Source organism: Pelophylax lessonae (genome assembly GCF_965119305.1).
Source record: "Pelophylax lessonae genome assembly, chromosome: 1".
NCBI classification, from domain to species: domain Eukaryota; kingdom Metazoa; phylum Chordata; class Amphibia; order Anura; family Ranidae; genus Pelophylax; species Pelophylax lessonae.
The window spans coordinates 650,856,685-650,878,973 of record NC_138768.1 but is presented as its reverse complement, the minus strand read 5'-3'; the positions used below and the strand labels follow the sequence as shown (position 1 = coordinate 650,878,973).

Genomic DNA, 22,289 nt, shown 5'->3' with positions numbered 1-22,289 from the left:
ACGTGAACGGGCTTTCCCGAGCAACGGTGGCGCCATTTTTAAATGTATGGCGCCTCACCGACAGGTAAGTGAGACTCCTCCGCAGCCCCTGCATTTCCTCATGCAGTGCTGTGGGCATGGTACAGGACATTCTCCTGTACCATGCCCGCAGCACTGCATCTCCTGTGCCATGCCTGTACCATCACCTGTGGCATGCCTGTACCATCTCCTCTACCATGCCTGTACAATCTCCTGTACCATGCCCACAGCCCTGCATCTCCTGTACCATATCCGCAGCCCCTGTTTTGTGTCTCATGGTGGTCCAGTTGGGTCCAGTAGCTGCTACATTTCCGACCCTAGGCTTATACTCAAGTCAATAAGTTTTCCCACTCCAAAATTAGGTGCCTCGGCCTGTACCATCTGTGCCATGCCTGTACCATCTCCTGTGCCATGCCTGTACAATCTCCTGTACCATCACCTGTGCCGTGCCCGTACTATCACCTGTGTCGTGCCCGTACTATCACCTGTGCCGTGCCCGTACTATCTCCTGTGCCATGCCCGTACTATCTCCTGTGCCATGCCCGTACCATCTCCTGTGCCATGCCTGAACCATCTCCTGTACCATGCCCACAGCCCTGCATCTCCTGTGCCATGCCTGAACCATCTCCTGTGCCATGCCTGAACCATCTCCTGTGCCATGCCCGTACTATCACTTGTGCCATGCCCGTACTATCACCTGTGCCATGCCTGATCCATCTCCTGTGTCATGCCTGATCCATCTCCTGTGCCATGCCTGATCCATCTCCTGTACCATGCCTGATCCATCTCCTGTGCCATGCCTAAACCATCTCCTGTACAATGCCTGAACCATCTCCTGTACCATGCCTGTACAATCTCCTGTACCATGCCCACAGCCCTGCATCTCCTGTGCCATGCCTGAACCATCTCCTGTGCCATGCCTGAACCATCTCCTGTGTCATGCCTGTACCATCACCTATGTCATGCCCGTACCATCACCTGTGCCATGCCCGTACCATCACCTGTGCCATGCCCGTACCATCACCTGTGCCATGCCCGTACCATCACCTGTGCCATGCCTGTACCATCTCCTGTACCATGCCTGTACAATCTCTTGTACCATGCCCACAGCCCTGCATCTCCTGTGCCATGCCTGAACCAGCTCCTGTGCCATGCCTGAACCATCTCCTGTACCATGCCCACAGCCCTGCATCTTCTGTACCATGCCTGCAGCCCATGTTTTGTGTCTCGTGGTGGTCCAGTTGCTGCTGCATTTCCCACCCTAGGCTTATACTCAAGTCAATACGTTTTCCCACTTTTTTTGTGGTAAAATTAGGTGCCTCGGCTTATATTCGGGTTGGCTTATACTCGAGTATATACGGTAAATCAAACTAAATTAGGTTTAATTCAATGGAAACAGAGTTTTAATTATATCTATCTTTATTCGAGGCACCTAAAGTGCTTTGAAAAAATAATGCATCAAATGTGGGGTGGGGGGACCTTATTGACCACTTGAGCTCTGGAAGATTTTACCCCCTTCCTGGCCAGTCCATTCTTTGCTAATTAGAACTGCGTTACTTTAACTGGTATTTGCACAGTCATGCCACGCTGTACCCAAACAAAATTTATATAATTTTTTCTCTTACGTCCTCTGACAGTCACCGCCCACTCATTGATTCTGCATGTCTGGGTATTGGCCTTCTCCGCAGGAGTAAGCTAGGCAGAAGATTTTGTTAGAATAATCACAAAACCTTGTATAGACACACCTACAGGGGGCTGTCCTTCTGGTCAATACCCCCAGCTAGCCTCATTCCCAATTCAGTTTTCTGCTGCCTAGCTCAGGAGTAGGCTGGGTTTCCCTGGCTGGGACTTAGTGTCTCAGCTTTTTTCTTCTTTTTCTGTTTTCTCTCTGAAAAGTGTTTTTTTCTTTTTTAAAGATAGCTTTTTATTTTCACCTGCGCTAGTTAGTCAGGCTTTTGAAGACTACAGCGTTTGCAGAGCTGGGCCTCGCACTGGTTGTTCTAGAACCTTACGAACTCCCAGCCTGCCATCGAGCGTTAGCAGGTTATTGGTACTCCCAGGCCTCGCAAACGACAATGTCCCTGGCGACAGGGATGAGCCTGCAAAGTTGCTGTCTTCGCTGGGATGTCTCAACTGCGGTACGCCCATGTGTTGCTAGCGTCCCCTTCGGCTGACGGCACCCCCACTCAGGGTGGGAGGTTTCCTGTCTCAGAATGGTTCCCACGTTCGCTGGACTGGTGAGTACTATTACTACCCCTCTGTCTCTGGACCATAGTTTGACCACTATGTGGGGGGTGCGGGGGTCTCCTACTTCCCATGGGGTGCTCTGTGGGAGCCAGTACTGGTGTTTTTGGGCCGCGTTTGGCGCTGTTTCGCGCAGCCGCCATTTTGGGTGAGGGCAGGCTGTTCGGCCTCATAGTGTGGGCAGCAGCCATTTTCTGTCATCCTTTTGGCGCCGATCGGGCGCCATCTTTAGTGTGGGCATGATGTCCTTTGTGGGCAGCGGCCATTTTCCCGGGGCTTTTTCTCCATTGACTTCTATTTTATTGTGGCTCAGAGCTGGCTTTGCCTCTAGGGGCGTGAGGTCACTTCCTTCTTCCCGTCAGCTCCTCAGCAGCGTGGGCAAATATAGCACACTGTGGGGGGATTTTTACTTTTTTCTCTGGCCTGGATTCCTGCTAGCACTCCTTTTTCCGGATTTCTGTAGCAGGGTCTCCATTTGCGGTGCAGGTTTGCGGTGGGGTCCGCGGGAATCGCCAATTTAAAGGGCCAGCGTCATTTAATTTGTTTATTGCTATAATGGAGTCCCAGGATAGAAAATTCACCACAGACCTGGTGGGTTGTTCAGGTACTCCTGAATCCGCTTCCATAGCCTCTCTATCTGCTGCATTTGCGACTTTAGTGTCAAAAGGGGATTTGCTGATGTCTGACCAGGTTTCTAAAAAACGGCCTATGCCCTCTTAGTCTTCTGATTCAGAGCCAGATTTGGTTGCCACGGACAACGTCCCCCCTGAGGGGTCCCTGTCCTCTCAGTGGGAGGTGGAGGAGGAGGATTCGTCCTCTGGGACAGCGCGGGATCACGCTGCGGTGGACACACTTATCAGCTCCGTTAAGGAAACGTTAAATTTGGATAATGAGCCCTCCCTGTCGGGTAAGTGAGTTTTCTTCGGAACCCGCAAGGCCCAAAAATTGGGTCAGGTTTTTCCTTGTCCCGAGGAGTTTCACAAAACCATGAATGACCAATGGCGCTGTATCAAGCATATGCTTGTGGTGCCCAAGAGATTTAAGTACCGTTATCCCTTTGCGGATTCGGTGGATTCTCGCTGGACTGTGGCTCCTAAGGTGGACCACACTGTTTCCAAGTTAAATAAGGGCATAATAAGCCCGTGGACGATTCCCCGGTGTTTAAGGACCTGGAGGATAGGCGGGTGGAAACACTTTCACGCCACATCAATCTGGTAGTGGGTTCCTTGCTGAAGCCCGAGTTCGCTTCGGTTATGGTCTCTCAGGCTGTTGCAGAGTGGGCCAAGGCGCTTAGGCGCCTTCTAATTACTGAATCCGCCTCTTCTGCTGCGCTGGAGATGGTGGATCAAATGGCCCAGGCCGTGCTGTACATGTGTGACGCGGCCTTGGATGAGGCCCCCTTAGTCGCACGGCTGTCAGCGGTCGCTGTTGCAATCCGCCGCATTACTTGGTTGAAAAGCTGGTCGGCTTTCGAAAAAGACAGTGTCTGACATCCCTTATGCGGGAAAAGAGCACTCTTTTGCCCCAGGTGTCTAGGGGAAAATCATCTCGCGCCAAGCGGGGTCCCTCTTTTAAACCTAACCAGGGGTCCTTTCGTGCCTTCAGGGCACAGGACAAGGGGAAGTCCTTCAAGGCTTCTAGTGGCCAGAAGAAGCCTTGGGCGGGTAAGTCCAAAGGCGGCCATGCTGGCACAGTGACTCATTCCACCTCGTCCTGAAGGGACGCCCTCACCCATTTCAGGGGTGGGGGGACGTCTGCGTTGTTTTCCCGAGCCCTGGCTGTCCAAGGTTCAGGACAGGTGGGTTCAAGAACTCATCCGTTCAGGGTACAAGATCGAATTTCGGTCTCGCCCCGCAGACAGGTTCTTTCCCTCAAATCTTCATTTAACTCCCGATCGTTTCCAGGATCTCCAACGGGCGGTTCAGGATCTCCTCCCCCAAGGAGTGGTCGTTCCGGTTCCACAGCGGGACAGATTTCTGGGTTTTTACTCCAATCTGTTCACAGTGCCCAGAAAGGAGGGCAAGGTGCGTCCGATTCTGGACTTGAAGTTCCGGAACTGCTTTGTGCGGGTTCAGAAGTTCTGGATGGAGTCCCTCCGGTCGATGGTGGCATCCCTGAGTCCAGGGGATTTCTTGGCTTCCATCGATCTCAAGCATGCGTATCTACACATCCCTATCTACGAGGGTCATCAGAGGTACCTCCGCTTCGCAATCGCGGAGGAGCATTATCAGTTCGTGGCGTTGCCTTTCGGCCTCGCTTCGGCTCCAAGGGTGTTCACCAAGGTGTTGGCTCCTGTTCTAGCCTTGTTAAGGGTACAGGGGAATTGCAATCCTCGGTTATCTGTAAGATCTCCTACTAAGGTCGAGTTCCAGTGCCACCCTGATGCGCGATCTGTCGGTCACGGTCCAGACACTCCAGGATTTCGGGTGGACCATCAATTTTCAGAAGTCGACTTTTTCCCCTTCGGTTCGTCTCCCCTACCTGGGGATGATTCTGGACTCCGCCCAGATGAAGGGCTTTCTTCCAGAGGACAAGCTCCGGATCCTGCAGGGCGAGGTCAGGTCCCTCAGGGACAACAAAGTCTCCTCGCTTCGGGCCTGCATGCGGTCCCTGGGCCTGATGGTGTCGGCTTTCGTGGCGATCCCATTTTCACAGTTTCACACGAGATCTCTTCAAGCAGAGATTCTGGTCAGGTGGGACAGACATCCTCAGTCTTTGGAAAGGAGGATTTCTTTGAGCCCCCAAGTGAGATCGGATCTCTTGTGGTGGCTCCAGTATTCGGCTCTGACGAGAGGCAAGTCCTTCTGGCCGTTGCTGTGGACTGTGGTCACCACGGACGCCAGCCTGTCGGGCTGGGGTGGAGTGCTGGGCAAGTTGTGTGCCCAGGGCACTTGGTCGGAGGGGGAGTCCTCCCTGCCGATAAACGTCTTGGAGCTGCGGGCAATCAGGATCTGTTTGCTCCGTTGGTCGGCTCGGCTTCAGGGCTGCCCTGTGCGTGTACAGACGGACAACGCAACGGCGGTGGCTTACATCAATCACCAAGGGGGCACCAGGAGTGCCCAGGCGGCCAAGGAAGTGGCCGAGATTCTGTCCTGGGCCGAGACGCAGGTTCCAGCGATTTTGGCGGTCCACATTCCGGGTGTGGAGAACTGGCAGGCGGACTATCTCAGTCGCCAGACCCTGGACCAGGGGGAATGGTCCCTACACCCGGAGGTGTTTCAGATGCTGTGTGCGCGGTGGGGATTCCCAGATGTGGATCTGTTCGCATCTCGTCTCAACAAAAAGGTGGAAAGGTTCGTGGCTCGAACGCGCTACCCTCTGGCGGACGCCTCGGACGCGTTGGTGGTGCCTGGGCATTGGTATCGACTGATTTATGTATTTCTCCTGATTCAATTGTTGTACAGGTTCCTCCGCAGGTTGGTCTCGGAACGGAGGTTGGTGATTCTGGTGGCCCCAGACTGGCCGCGTCGGTCTTGGTACGCGGACATCATGAAAATGGTCGTCAAGCCTCCCTGGCGGCTTCCGCTACGAGACGATCTTCTGTCTTAAGGGCCGATCTTCCATCCTGCTTTACAGTCGCTGGCTTTGAAGGCGTGGCTGTTGAAAGCCAAGTCTTGAGAGACAGAGGTCTCTCGTCGGCAGTCATTCCTACCTTGCTCAAGGCTAGGAGGGCCTCCTCTGCTAAGATTTATTATCGTACTTGGAAGGCGTATTTCGCCTGGTGTCAGTTGCAGGGGTTCCATCCCCGCTCCTTTTCCGTGGCGAGGGTGTTGGCTTTCCAGCAAACCGGTGTGGATCAGCGTCTTGTGCTGACCATGATTAAGGGCCAGTTGTCTGCGCTGGCCATTCTGTTTCAGCGCCCCTTGGCGTCAAATTCCTTGATCCGCACCTTTATTCAAGGGGTGCATCATCTGGCTCCTCCAAGGAGGGCACCCTTGCCCCCTTGGGACCTGAATTTAGTTTTGTCCATTTTACAACGACCTCCTTTTGAGAACATCCGAGAGATTCCTCTGCCTGTGCTATCACGGAAGGTTGCCTTTCTGGTGGCGATCACGTCTGCTCGCATGTCGGAGTTGGCGGCCCTGTCTTGCCGCTCCCCCTATCTGGTTGTTCATAGGGATAAAGTGGTCTTGCGACCTCATCAGTCCTTCCTTCCAAAGGTGGTTTCAGACTTCCACCTCAATGAGGACATTGTGTTGCTTTCGCTATGTGCGAAGCCTAAGCATCCTAGGGAGTTTGCCTTGCATTCCTTGGATGTGGTCCGGGCGATCAGGGTCTACCTGTCATCTACAGAATCCTTCAGGAAGTCAGATTGTCTTTTTGTCCTTCCCGAGGGACCCCGGAAGGGTACGGCTGCGTCTGCGGCAACCATTTCAAAATGGATCAGACAGACGATTGTGCAGGCACGTCGCTGCGACTCCACCCGTGGCCCAGAACGCCGTTGTGTGAATGAGCCTGAGTGGCAAATCACTGTCAAAAGATCTCCGGGATAAAGTTGAGGACAGGCACAAGTCAGGAGATGGATACAAACAATTAATTTATTAATGCCTAGGAGCACAGTAAAGTATAATATTAAGAAGTGGAAGGTATTTAGTACAACACAGACCCTCTCTGGGTCAGGACATCGCTCCAAAGTGGATGAAAGAGCCAGGAGGAAATTGGTCAGAGAGGCTACAAAGAGGCCTACAGCAAATTCTCCACAAATGTGTCTTGTATGAGAGGGTGCAAGAAAAAAGCCACTCCTCAAGAAAAGCCACATGCAGTCACGACTGAGCTTTGCCAAAACGCACCTTGAAGATTCTCGGGCCACTTGAAAAAAGGTGTTATATTCAGATGACCCAAAAAATTCAAGTTTGGTCTCAACACCAAACGATATGTCTGGCAGAAATCCAATACAGCTCACCATCTAAATAACACCATTCCTACTGTAAAGCATGGAGGTGGTAATATCCTGTTATGGGGTGTTTCTCTGCAGCAGGGACTGGAGCACTTGTCAGGATAGAAGGAAAATGGATGGAGCAAAATGGCATCAAATTCTTGAGGAAAATCTGCGCCCTCTGCCAGAAAGTTGTCAATGGGAAGAAGGTTTAACTTCTAACATGACAATGACCCAAAGCACAGAACAAAAATGATCACACAGTGGTTGAAGGAGAAAAAGGTGAATGTCATTGCGTGGCCTAGTCAGAGCCCAGACTTAAACCTCTAGTCTAGCTGTGCAAAGTTAGTAGAGATATATCCCAAAAGACTAAAGGCTGTAATTAACCACTTGCCAACCGCGCTAAAGCCGAATGACGGCCACAGTGCTGCCGGTCAGTTCTGGGAGGGTGTCATATGATGTCCTCCCTTGATCACGTGGGCGGCGTGCTTTGTGATCACTGTGTCCTCCAGATACAGCTGATCATAGATTTAGGTAAAGAGCCAATCACACAAGTAAACACAAGCCTGTTATCGGTATTCCTTTCCTCACGCTGACAACGTGGAAGTGTCCTGATGATCAGTGCAGTCCCACCAATGCTGCCATTTAGCGCTCATCAGTGATTCCTCATCAGTTTCACCTATCAGTGCCCATCAGTGCAGCCTCATTAGCACACATCAGTGAAGGAGAAAAATTACCTGTTTGCTAAATTTTATAACAAACTATGAAAAACATTTATTTTCAAAATTTTCAGGATTTTTTTGTTTTTTTTTTTAGCAAAAAATAACCCTAGAGGTAATTAAATACCACCAAAACAAAGCTCTATTTGTGTGAAAAAAAAAAAAAGAAAAACATTTCATATGGGTTTAGTGTTGCATGACCGCGCAATTGTCATTCAAAATGTGACAGCGCTAATAGTTGAAACTTTGCCTGGGCAAGAAGGGGGTAAAAGTAGGCAAGTGGTTAAAGCAAAAAGTGGTTCAACAAAACACTGACACAAGGGGGTGATCCTTTTTGCAACTCAGTGATTCTGTTTTTGAATTTCTTTTATTTTTTTCTGACATATTGGTGTTATACCTTTCACTTGGATGTTATAAGTCGAGTAAATAGCTGGATAAAACAAAAAAAATCTGTCTTCATTTCAGGTTGCAAAACAACAAAATTTAAATATTTGAAAGAGGGGTGGTTCTCTTCTATACACACTGTCCATTTTTTGACCCCACGCTTTTTACTGTTTTGTTTTTTGCTTTTTCTGTACTGTCAGGGAGATTTCTCTTCACTTCCAAGGATACAGCAGGAAATAAGATAAGTTAAAGTGAGGGGTATCCATCCACTCCTAAACATTTTTCAGTAGAATAGGTTTCTCCTCACCTCTGGTTCTAGTAACAACTCAAAAAAAGTTTTTTTTGTCATTGGTCACCTCCAAACTGCCTGTCAACCACCCCCTGAAAGTGTTCCAATGTGGATTCTATTCAGATTAGGGGCAAGTACTGCCACCAGTGTAAATGAGCCCTAAAAGTTGGAACTAGCGTAACAATCTCCTGAACCCTGCACCTCGTGCGTAACGCACTTCTAAGCCCTGGTACTCTCTGGTTTAAACACTCCCGAACCCCACCACCCTGTGTGTTACACACTACTGAAGCCTGCCACTCTATGTGTTACCCACTCCTGAACCCTGCCACTCTGCGTGTTACGCACTCCTGAACCCTGCCACTCTGCGTGTTATGCACTCCTGAACCCTGCCACTCTGTGTGTTACGCACTCCTGAACCCTGCCACTCTGCGTGTTACGCACTGCTGAACCCTGCCACTCTGCGGGTTACGCACTGCTGAACCCTGCCACTCTGCGTGTTACGCACTGCTGAACCCTGCCACTCTGCATGTTACGCACTGCTGAACCCTGCCACTCTGCGTGTTACGCACTGCTGAACCCTGCCACTCTGCGTTTTACCCACTCCTGAACCCTGCCACTATGTGTGTTACACACTCCTAATTCCTGCCACTCTGCGTGTTATGCACTCCTGAACCCAGCCACTCTGCATGTTATGCACTCCTGAACCCAGCCACTCTGCATGTTATGCACTCCTGAACCTTGCCACTCTGTGTGTTACCCACTCCTTAACCCTGCCTCTCTGTGTGTTAGGCACTCCTGTGTCCAGCCACCTTATTTGTTATGCATTCCTGAACCCTGCCTCCCTGCGTGTTACACACTACTGAACCCTGCCACCTTTTGTGGTATGCACTCCTGAACCCTGCACTCTGAACCATGCTGGGGGATCTATGATCGCTGTTGGAGTCTTTTTTTTGGGGTCTAGTGCTTGGGTGGGGGGTAGTTGTTTGTGGCAGCTCTTTTGTTGCTGGGGGTCTATTATTGCTGTGTGGACCTTTTGTTGCTGGGGGGGTCTATTGTTGGCTGCAGGGAATATATTTTATTGACTTTCTTGTTATCATTTTCAAATTCTCTACAAATTACCTGGTTCTGTATTCCTTAAAAGGGGTATTACTGGGAAGTGGGTAGAGGGTGGAACCAAGGAATGGTGCTCGAAGGTGGGTAGAAGGCAGAGATAAGAAGGGGGTGGGGGCGGGTGATTAAGAAGGGGGAGTACTTGCACCTATTCTCTGAGAAAAAAAAACCCTGCCAATGCCCATTTAAGACCCTCACACTGTTGCAATTTTGCCACACCCACTATTTGACACAGCATGCAGAATGTGCCACATCACTACTCTCCTCTGTGGGGTTGCAGTGGATGTTTTGGGGGTAATTCCTGCACCTGCAAAAAAAAAAAAAGGCGTGCATTTAGCCACAGTGTTTCTACTGAAAACAGGAAGGATTCAAACAGTCAGAATCTATAGATATGCTCAAGCTCTTCATTTTGCATAGAAGTGTGCGTGTATGTACGTGTGTGCGCTTATTTGGATAGATATGCATTCTTCAGTGGAGCTATATCATCTTTACTCAAATTCTTTAAAAGGTGTGACAGTGGAAACCGTGGTAGTATCTGAAACAACTGTGGAGGCTGTTGAAGCAGCAATAGAAGAAGCCCTAGCAGAAGAGGTCACTGAAGAGGAAGCTGTCCCCACTACATCTATGGAACAAGAGCAACCTGCTGCTGAAGAAGAGGCCACCTTGTCACCTTCAGAAGAGGAACCAGCAGTGAGTGCAGAGGCCTCTACAGAACAAGGTTATGATCAGATATAACAAAATGCTTTCAATGGTATATGGTATATTTATCCCAACCAAGGTATCCCAACCTTTTGTCAGTCAAAGCACCCTTTAAAATGATGCACAATTTCGAGGCACCCCATCCCAAAATGTAAAAAACAAAACCTAATAGTTTTACATAACCCAGCAAATACACACACATTAGACACTCAACATTAGAGGCAATTTGTTTTTCAAAAGCAAATACACCTTTGTACAGTGATACTGACTAGTATTCCAATGTTTCTCTTCTTCCTCAGATTCTATCACTTAGCTAATGTGACCCCAAGGCTAACAGAGAGGGGAAAACAAGGATGCTAAGCAGGCACCCAACGTCCTTTTTATCAACTGATGATGTCATTGTAATGGTGCACAATGAAAACTTCTGGCTTTTTGTAACTAAAACGCAGGCTTGATTCACCTTCTAGCTTATACAAATACAAATTTTGAACAAGTTTTAGGTATTCTACCAAGGCACCCCTGAAGAAACCTAAAGGCACCTCAGTATGCGTGGGCATTCTGGTTAAAAATGGCTGATTTAACAGACCAAAAGGGAGCAAATTAGAGTTCACTTTTAGGGTTAACATATCATACATTTTATGACCCCTCTCAGGTTTTCTTTTGCTGTCGGGGAGACTTCCAGAGATATAGGAAATAAGAGAAGGTCTCTCCAAAATGAGGGGATAACCACTCTTAAACATCTATCAGCAGAATAGGTCATGTTTCAACTCTTCCCAGCTGTGGCATAAACAACAATAAAAACCTGAAAGGGGTTCTACCTCTTCCACATTCTATTAAGCACTTGCCGACCGCCGCACGACTATCTACGTCGGCGGTCAGCCCCTCACAGGCAAAGTGACGTAGGGCTACGTCACTAGCTTGTGAGGGTCTAGGGAGTGAGCGCGCGCCGCCGGAGGCGCGCTCCCGCGTGGTCACGGACCCCCCCCCGCGCGTGTGACCGGCGGACCCGATATCCGCCGGTCACTCTGCGATCGTCGGGGGAGAGGGAGAAAGTAAGGCGGCTTGTGTAAACAAGCTGCCTGTCATTCTCCCCTGTGTATGAAGGATGATATGTAGAACCGTTGATCACTCTTCATACATCTGAAGCCACAGCCAATCACAGTAGAAAGCACGCCCCTAGGGACACACATAGCCCCTCCCTTTCAAAAAAAAGTTAACCCCTTCACTGCCAGTGTATTTTTACAGTAACAGTGCATATGTATAGCACTGATTACTGTAGAAATGTCTCTGATAACCCCAAAAGTGGCAAAAATGTCAGTCAAGGGTCGGATCTGTCCGCCGCAATGTCGCAGTACCGCAAAAAAAATCGCAGATCGCCGCCATTACGCGTTAAAAAAAAAAAAACAACAAAAATGACAAAAATCTTTCCCTTTGTTAGTAAACGCGATAACTTTTGCGCAAACCAATCAAAATACGCTTTTTGCGATTTTTTTTACCAAACATAGGTAGCATAAAACAAATTGGCCGAAAATTTTAAAAATTTTGATTTTTACATTTTTTTGGGGGGAATTTCATATAAAAAAATGTGAAAAATATTGCTATTTTTGCAAAATTTACGCTCTTTTTTTGTTTATAGCGCGTGATCAAAAAATCGCACAGGTGATCAAATACCACCAAAAGAAAGCTCTGTTTGTGGGAAAAAAAGGACGCCAAATTTGTTTAGATACAGCGTCGCACGACCGCGCAATTGTCCGTTAAAGTCACGCAGTGCCGAATCGCAAAATACCCCCTGGTCAGGAAGGGGGTAAAATCTTCCGGGGCTTAAGTGGTTAAAAGCTGAAAAAAAGTTTTGACGTTGCATATCATTTATTTAGAGAGTGATGTGATGGCGAACCTTGGCACCCCTGATGTTTTAGAACTACATTTCCCATAAAGCTAAACTACACAGCAGAGTGCACGAGCATCATGGGAAATGTAGTTCCAAAAGATCTGGGGTGCCAAGGTTCGCCATCACTGCGCTTAGTTAAAACTTAACCTGATGTAGTGCTTTTTGCTTTTAGGATGAACTCCTGAGTAAGGCTCTGTTCACACTGGGGTGGCTTTAAAGTCCCCTGATTCTGAAGCCACCTGGTACAGCGCAACTTCAGCGCAGCTTGCAAACTACTTCTTTAATAGAAGTCAATACAAGCCGCTCCAAAGTCGCCCCCAACTAGTGTAGGAACCTTTTTCTAAGTTGGACCGACTTGAGTCGCTCTGATTAGAACGGTTCCGTTGCACTGAATGGAGTGTGATTTGTCAGGGGACTAAGTCGCCTGACAAGTCGCCCCAATGTGAACCGAGCCTTTTACTCTACTTTTGTTAAGCAAAAAACAAAACAATCTCTTCTGGGTGATTAACCACTTAACTACTTAAGGACCGAGCCCATTTTTGACACATTTTGTTCACAAGTTAAATCAGTATTTTATGCTAGAAAACTACTTAGAACCCCCAAACACTATATATATTTTTTTAGCAAAGACTCTGGAGAATAAAACGGCAGTCATTGCAATATTTTTTGTAATGCGGTATTTGCGCAGCGGTCTTTTAAACGCCATTTTTTTTGGAAAAATTACATTTCACTGCATTAAAAAAAAAAAAAAAAAAAAAAACAGTAAAGTTAGCCCATTTTTTCTATATTGTGAAAGATGATGTCACGCCGAGTAATGAGATACCCAATATGTTATGGTTTAAAATTGCACACACCCGTGGAATGGCGAGAAACTACGGTCAATAAAAATCTCCATAGGCGACGCTTTATACATTTTTAACAGTTACCAGTTTAGAGGTAGAGTGCAGCTCTTTTTTTTTTTAATTATTGCTCTCGCTCTGGCGATCGGGGCGATACCTCACATGTGTGGTTTGAACAGCGATTTAAATTGCGGCGCGACTTCCCGTATACGTTTTATTTTGCTCACGGCGACGGGGGCGGCTACATTTTTTTTTTAATTTTATTTTTTTTTCCTATTTATTTATTTATTTATTTTTTTAATTTTAGCACAGGTTTTTTTTTTAAAAAAAAAAATCTGATCACTTTTATTGCTGTCACAAGCAATGTAAACATCCCTTGTGACAGCAATAGGCAGTGACAGGTACTCTTTATGGAGGGATAGGGGTTCTAAAAGACCCTAGACCCCTCCACTCCACTTCCATGTATTCAATACGCTGAAAACTGCATTTTTGAATACATTCACTTTTTAAATCCGGCGCCTTTAGCAGCTGAGTAACCCGGATGTGACGTCATGGACGCCGCCTCCGGGTTACGTCATTGGAGACCCGATCGAAGCCGCATCCGGCTTTGATCGGGACTCCAACAAGCCGGCGGAAGGCGGGACAGGAGACCTGGGCAGAGCCGCGGGAGGGGCGTCCTCTCCCGCTCGCTGGGGTAACGATCGAGCGGCTCCCGAGCCGCATCGGTCATTACCGCCGGAAAGCCGACCGATGGCTCTAAAAAAGGTAACTGGCTAGAGGCATCATCCCGATACAACCACTTAAAGTCAGTCGACGTAGGTCTACGTGGCTGGTCAGTAAGTGGTTAAAGACCAGGCCTATTTCTGACACTTGGTATTTACAAGTTAAAAATCAGTATTTTTAGCTAGAAAATTACTTAGAACCCCAAACATTATATATTTTTTTGTTAGCAGAGACCCTAGAGAATAAAATGGAGATCGTTGCAATACTTTATGTCACACCATATTTGCGCAGCGGTCTTACAATTGCAATTTTTGTAGCAAAAAAATACACTTTTTTTGAATAAATAAATAAGAAAACAGTAAGGTTAGCCCAATTTTTTTCTATAATGTGAAAGATAATGTTATGCCAAGTAAAAAGATACCCAACATGTCATGCTTCAAAATTGCATACGCTCGTGGAATGGCAACAAACATCTCCATAGGCGACATTTTAAAAATGTCTACAGGTTACCAGTTTAGAGTTACAGAGGAGGTCTAGGGCTAGAATTATAGCTCTCGCTCTAACGATTGCGGTGATAACTCACGTGTGGCTTGAACACAGTTTACATATGTGGGTTCGACTTGCGTATGCGTTCGCTTCTGCGCGTGAGCTCGGAGGGACAGGGCGCTTTACATTTTTTAGTTTTTTTTCTTATTTATTTAACTTTTATTTTTACACTCTCCCTTTTAAAAAATGTTTTTTTGATCACTTTTATTGCTATTGCAAGGAATGTAAACATCCCTTGTAATAGAAATAAGCAGGACAGGTCCTCTCTAATGTGAGATCTGGAGTTAAAAAGACCTCAGATCTCACATCTACAAAAGACCGCAGATCTCACATCTACACCTAAAAAGAAAAAAAAAAAAAAGCAATGTATGACGTCGCTCCGGTCCTCCAAGGCCATAGAGTTGAATGGGAGCCATCTTGCCTCCACTCGACTTCCTGCCTGGGTCACAGAAGGACCGGATCGTTTACCCCGATACCGATGGCTCTAGTAAGCGGAGAAGCGGTGGGAGGGGGGGTACCTCTCCTGCCGCTTATAAAAGTGATCCCTGTTGCGAATTCGCCACTGGGACCACTTTTATGTGAAAGAGGACTGCCGGCCCTGAAGGAATATATGGGGGTTATGGCTGCGGGCATGGTATAGTAGATGCAGAGGCTGCGGGCATGGTACAGGAGATGCAGAGGCTGTGGGCTTGGTACAGGAGATGCAGGGGCTGCGGACATGGTACAGGAGATGCAGAGGCTGCGGGCATGGTACAGGAGATGCAGAGGCTGCGGGCATGGTACAGGAGATGCAGAGGCTGCGGGCATGGTACAGGAGATGCAGGGGCTGTGGGCATGGTACAGGAGATGCAGGGGCTGCGGGCATGGTACAGGAGATGCAGAGGCTGCGGGCATGGTACAGGAGATGCAGAGGCTGCGGGCATGGTACAGGAGATGCAGAGGCTGCGGGCATGGTACAGGAAATGCAGGGGCTGTGGGCATGGTACAGGAAATGCAGGGGCTGTGGGCATGGTACAGGAGATGCAGGGGCTGCGGGCATGGTACAGGAGATGCAGAGGCTGCGGGCATGGTACAGGAGATGCAGAGGCTGCGGGCATGGCACAAGAGATGCAGGGGCTACGAGCATGGTACAGTAGATGCAAAGGCTGTGGGCATGGTAAATGGCCGAGCATGTACAGGCTTTCCCAAGCGGCGGTGGTGGCGCATGTGCAGTTGACATGTCCGCCTGAGCCTAGCTGCAGCAATATTTTTTACGTGCGATGCTGCGCTCAAAGCAGCCCCAGGGCAGGTGGCTTCGCCGGCCTACCGTGAAGTTTCCCGGTATCCCTGTAGGCCAGTCTGGCCCTACAACATGCTGAAGAAAGGAGTGCGCTTCTCAAATGGGAGGGATGCTTCTTTGCCTTTGCAGACACAAGGTTAATAATCATCTCGGATATGTGGGTACAAGACGTGGTGTCCAGGGATTACAGGATAGACTTCTGCTCTCTGCTTCAACCCTGCTTCATGTTGTCCAACTTACTCATGTCCCTGCATTGGTTAGTAGACTTCCATTCTGCCACTTGTAGACCCTTTGAACCAAGGAGTAATTGCAATTTTACCATTTGAGGAAAGGTTTCAGGGGTTATGCTCCAGCTTTTTCATTATTCTAAAACCTAAAAGGGACAGGAATGTCTGACCCGGGAGCTGTGGGCAAACAGGATAGGATGTGAGTCTATTACCAAAAGTATTGGGATGCCTTCCTTTACACGCACATGAATTTTAATGGCATCCCAGTCTTAGTCCATAGGGTTCAATATTGAGTTGGCCCACCCTTTGCAGCTGTAACCGCTTCAGCTCTTCTGGGAAGGCAGTCCACAAGGTTTAGGAGAGTGTCTATGGAAATTTTTGACCATTCTTCCAGAAGCGCATTTGTGAGGTCAGGCACTGATGTTGGATGAGAAGGCCTGGCTCGCAGTCTGCTCTCTAATTCATCACAAAGGTGTTCTTTCAGGTTGAGGTCAGGACTCTGTGCAGGCCAGTCAAGTTCCTCCACCCCATACTCGCTCATCCATGTCTTTATGGACCTTGCTTTGTGTGTCGCATGACAAGTCACACTAGTGGAAACTGAGCCTTAGTCTACATTTCCACTATTGCGATTTAGAGTGAAACTTTAATCCAACGTTACACTCTCTGGATCAAAGTCGCATCAAAAGTTGCATCAAAGTAGTGCAGGTACCTTTTCAAAGTCGCTGATTTTCAAAGTCGCATAGAGTTAGTGTGGTTGCCTGTACTATGATCATTGTAGATGGTGAGCTGAAACCCCAAAGCACTTCCAGATACACTGACAGCCCCCCAGGGCCGTTTGAAGGAATTTGGGGGCCCCAAGCAAAATGGACATGGAGGCCCCCCCCGCACACACGCAAAGCCTCCAGCTTTATTTTTCACAGAGGAGAGAAAGAAACATGTGTTCCTTCTTCTTCTTTGTGCAATGCCAACCCAACCTGTTGGAATGGGAGAGCCCAGGAAAACAGGTGCAAGTGGCGGCTGAACACAACCATGGGGATCATTTTTGCTACACAAAAAGCATCATGGCCACATCATATAGTATCCATCCTCTGCTGTTTTGTAGTATAAGGGTGAATGTTTGGGGATGGTAAAAAAAAAAAAAAAAAGTTTTTTTCTACACACTAAACACAAGTGTAAGGGGCCCATTCACATGAAGAAAGTGTAGGTTGTGTCTCCTGTTCAGAGCTGTATTTTACCAGCATGACGATGCACAAAGTATTGTGGGCGTCCACGTGCCAGCTTCCCATTCATTTCTATTTGGACCTGCACCCACACCTACCTGCATGTTAGAATAGGACCCAGTGGTTGTACCCATGCAACTGTGTTTCCCAGTAGAAATGAATAGAACACTGGCAGGCGAGGCGGATGCGCACACAACACTTTGTGCATCCCATGCTAGTAAAAGATGGCCCTGCACAGGAGACACATATCTGCAACGCCAAGTGTCCGGTGTCCCTAAAAGGGCCCTAAATGAGGCCTAAGAATGCTTTTCACTGTCCGTCCTGTGATCATCATCATTATCATCATGATAATAATCACACAATACAGATGCTGTGGTTCAATGCAACTGCACTGTGTGATTAACATGATGATAATGATCACATTTAGCTGCTGTATCATCAATCGTGTGCAACAGAGGCATGGCTTAGGTGAAGAAAGAAGCTGTTTTTTTTAGTGACAATGACAATACCTTATTTAAGCAACATTCACTGCAGACTTGCTGGTCCCCACTTTCCTCATACTGTCTGTCCCTCTGTGCTTTGGTGGCTTTTGGCTGCTGCTGATTTCCCCTGAGCCTGCCCTCTCCTCAGCTCAGCTCTTACTTGCTGAAGGAGACACGAGACAGTCAGTGAAGAAGCTGCTGTCTACTGACAGCCTCTGCTCCCTGTGACACAGATATCACTCCGCCAGGACCGGAACTTGGGGCCCAGGATATATGGTCATTGGTCAGTCAGACCAAATGGGAGCAGCAGGGAACTCGGCAAACAGGCAGAACTTCAGAAGCAAAAAAAAAAAAAAGTGCCTGTGTTGTAAAATTTTGTCGGATGCTCTGTGAAACACAGCTGCCGGCCGGGCCCCCTACAGGAGGTAATGGGAACTGCATTCCTGCTATGGAAAGAGTTCAGGAACCGACGTCATTGTTCCCCTGCGTTCCTGCAGCCGGACTCGAGCCCTGGATGATAATGTCAGTCTGTGTCGGGTCTTGGGGCCCCAGGCCAGCTCGGGGCCCCAAGCAATTGCTTGGTTTGCCTGCCTTGACGCGACGGCCCTGCAGCCCCCCACCTGTCCAGCTCTCTTCTCCTACAGTAGTCTTCATTCAAAGCCCAGCACAGCTATACTGTATATGTACACCTCCCCCATCTCCCCGTGGCCTGTGTGAATTATTTCTTCATTTTCTCATGAATTAGGATGTACAATGCATCCTTACTGATGAGAGAACACTGGGTGGGAACCTATGATCAGCTCTTCTTATTCTGTATACACCCACTGGCTACACAGGAACAGTGCCCCTCCCTGGAAGTGATGTCACTAGCTTTCAGTAACCACACCCACTTGCGGCTCTTGGACTCAGCAGGAAGAGGAATTTAAGTCATGTGACAGCAATAAATACTGCAAAATAAAGGGAGAAAAACTGAGATTGGGACACATAAGGCTGAACTCTGCTTACAGAGAATTTAAGGTATTAGGCTGGACTTCCGCTTTAATGTAAATCAATCTTGACAATACCAAAAACAGACAAATCACAGAGTAAGTTGATGCGTTTCACAAACTAAATTCACCTAATCAAAAGGTAAAATGCACCTCTGTGTGTATCACTTAACCACTTTACCACCGGAGGATTTTGCTGTCTTACATCTGGGCCACTTTTTGCGATTCCGCACTGTGTGATTTTAACTGACAATTGCGCGGTCATGCAACGCTGTACCCAAACTAAATTTACGTCCTTTTTTCCCCCCAAATAGAGCTTTCTTTTGGTGGTATTTCATCACCTGTGCGATTTTTACTTTTTGCGCTATAAACAAAAAAAGAGCGACAACTTTGAAAAAATAACACTATTTTTCACATTTTTATATATGAAATTCCCCCAAAAAAATGTAAAAATCAAAATTTTTTTATCATTTTAGGCCAATTTGTTTTCTGCTACATATTTTTGGTAAAAAAAATCGCAATAAGCGTATTTTGATTGGTTTGCGCAAAAGTTATTGCGTTTACTAACTAAGGGAAAGATTTCTGTCATTTTTGGTGTTTTTTTTTTTAATGAGTAATGGCGGCGATCTGCGATTTTTTTTGCGGGACTGCGACATTGCGGCGGACAGATCGGACCCTTGACTGACATTTTTGACACTTTTGGGGGTACCAGTGACATTACTACAGTAATCAGTGCTATAAATATGCACTGTTAATCTGTTAAAACATATAATCTTTCTTTTACGGGCCAAATGGATGCTAATACAGTCAATTTTTTTGGATGTTAAACTGAAGCACTGTCAGGGCAAGGTTGTAACTCCGTGATTTAGGAAACCTCTTGCTGGTACTCGTTTCAGCCATTTATCCTATACTTCGTAGGATATGCAGTGAAGATTCTACTTTTGAGAGAGAATCAACCCTTTTATACAGTCGATTTTTAGCAAGGGGCTATCCTAAGTGGTATTTGAATAGAGCTTATTATTCTATAGCTCTGAGGAAGGATAGGAAGGATTTACTTTCCACCAAAGGGAGATATAGGACAGCAAATAACAAATACATGTCCCCCACTGGTACTTGTCTAGAGTTTAAACAAATTGTCTTTAAATATTTACCAATTCTTTATAATGCTGAAACTTGTGCACAAATTCTGGATACGGGTGTAAATGTTGTGGCTAGAAGGGCAAGATCTCTGGGTAATTATTTATCTCCCAGCTTTTTTAGATCTAATGAACTATCTCCCCGTTCTTTAACTTGGCTCCACTTCTAGGGCACTTTTAGATGTGGCTCTGGAGATTGCCAATGTTGTTCCCACATTCTGTCTGGAAATAAATTTCGCTCTACTGCTTGTGACACCACATATGACATTAATACATTTTTTAATTGTAACATTAGTTACAGACTATTTGTCGTTACACGTGGAGCGTGTTCCATTCAATATGGTGGAAGAACTATTCGCAGGCTGAAAGATAGGTTTAGTAAACATCTGGGAGATATTAGGGGATGCAAATCATCCAATATTGCTCACCATTTCAATACTATACATGCAAGTGCAGTTATTGAAAGGGTAAGAGTTCCCCAAAGAGGAGGGGATGTTATTTGCCTCCTATGTAAGAGGGAAGTATTCTGGATCTTCAAGCTCCAGACTAGAATACCTAAGGGATTAAACTACAAGTGGGATGTCACATACTATTATGAATAGCGATATGATCACTATTTATTTCATTTAAGTTTGCCCCCCCCCACTTTTTTCTATTCGTTTTCTATTTGTTTTTTGCTATATTTCCCTCTGGTAGTTCATTCCACAGACAGGTAATGTCCATTACAGATGCCTCTGTGCTGTCGAGAGATATTAGATATCTGAAATTTGATGTTTGTTCTCTCTTTGTATGGACAGCTAATCTTTTCTCTTGCAAGTACATATCAGAAGGGTCTCTAATGTTTTATTTGTTTTTCCTGCCTAATGCCTATGGTTACTGTTGTTTCTCCCCTTTGGGCGATTCTCGATCAATCCCCGTGGAGATCTTTTGTTAGATTTATATCTAAATGTCTTTTTTATCCACCAATGGTATCGGTTGAGAATATGCCTTTGATTTCTCGTGTTTGTGCGACTATGATGATCTTTACATCGATGAGTATATGGGTCTTTTTTTTTACAAAGGAGGAGACATGGATACATTTTTGTAAGTCTTTACATTTTATTTGTATACTTATATGCCCATACCCTATTGATGAATTCACAAAGGTTCTATATTTTGTACATTAATAAATGTTTGTTACTAAGTTACAAGTTTTTTTTCCATCTTTGCATATAGAAACCTGTTGGATATGCTAAACGGCATTATCTTGCACCTATTGCGTTCAGCTCTTTTCTTTACTATTTAGGTGATACACACAGAGGTGCATTTTAAGTTATGATTAAGCGAATTTAGTTTGTGAAACATATCAACTTACTCTGTGTTTTTTTTCTGCTTTTGGTATTGTCAAGATTGATTTACATTAGGGAATAAAGAGAAAAGATTTATCCTTTATATGCTGGAGTGCAGTCAAAATTTATTTTGTGCTTGGATATCTACCCAGGCCGCGGATCAGTTCTGCACCTGGTCATTACCCTTTCGCTGCCTATAGCACTGCTTGCAGCTGGCAAGGTCCGTACGCTATACAGACCTCATTTCTCCCCCTGCTATAAGTTCATGGTCACTTCAGTGACCATGAACTTATAACAGAATTGTTCAGCAGGCTCTGCTGAACAATTCTATAACTCTGCCGCTGCTTCCCTGTCCCTAGCCCCTCCACCTCCCGCCGCTCCCTGTCACCTAAAACTACTCCCCCCCCCACCCTACTTTTCTATCCCCTTCACCTCCTTACTTCACACCCAGCATTGATTCACCCCCCCCCACCCACACCCAATCCGCCCCCCTGCAAACCCGATCTGCTGCAGCTACCATTAGAAGCCGGCATCCCCCCTCTACTGCTCCCGTCGGCTTCCGGTGCTGCTGGGGCTTAGGGGGGATCACCAAATTTCCCCCCCAGGCAGGCTGATCCCCCCCCCATACCGATCCCTGCACCCCCCATCCATCCATCCCCCCGGTGGCATCCCTACTGCCGCCTGCAGCTGCTGACCAAGGCAGCCATCCCTACGGGGTGTCTGTTTAGACCTCTAATATCTCACCAAAGACCCCCCCCCCCCCAAAAAAGAAAAAAATATATAATAAAAAAAAAAAACATGGAGTGGACTCTGTCAAGCAGATCCGCCTGCTCAGCGAGTGCTCTCTCTGCTGATCCCTACTGAGCAGCCGGATGACAGGTCCACGTCCGCTCTGCTGATGCAGAATGGACACGGACAAAGCCGCTGTTCTCTATGGGGCAGCCGGATGGAAATGGGCCACCGGTGTTCACACACATGCAATGCGATTCCTGTCTGAAATCACAGTTCGCACTGTGATCTGCAAACCAATCTGAGGGTGTCATTAACTTTGTATTGACACCTGTAGCAGCTCGCAGAGGGCAGTGTGAACTGCCAGCGATTCAGGTGCGCACTGGATTCGCAGGGTTTCCCGCATCGCACCAGTGTGAACCGAGCCTGAGGGGACTTTTCAAATTCTGAAAGCTGTAAGTGAAAAACAGTAACCCCTGAATTTTTAGAGTAAATTGTTTTTATTTATAGTTTTGCGTACATTCAGTTTTCACCATTTCACAAAAAGGTACAATTTAAAATGTACAA

General features: G+C 47.1%; 1 protein-coding gene across 1 annotated transcript in view; it reads left to right on the top strand.

Moving 5' to 3' along the window:
- Window positions 1–22,289, top strand: part of MGARP (mitochondria localized glutamic acid rich protein) — a 93,322-nt gene that overhangs the window by 46,285 nt on the left and 24,748 nt on the right. The window contains exon 6 of the mRNA XM_082263674.1: window positions 10,149–10,358. Coding sequence (XP_082119800.1) covers window positions 10,149–10,358 — 210 coding nt within the window. The remainder of the gene's footprint in view (window positions 1–10,148; window positions 10,359–22,289) is intronic.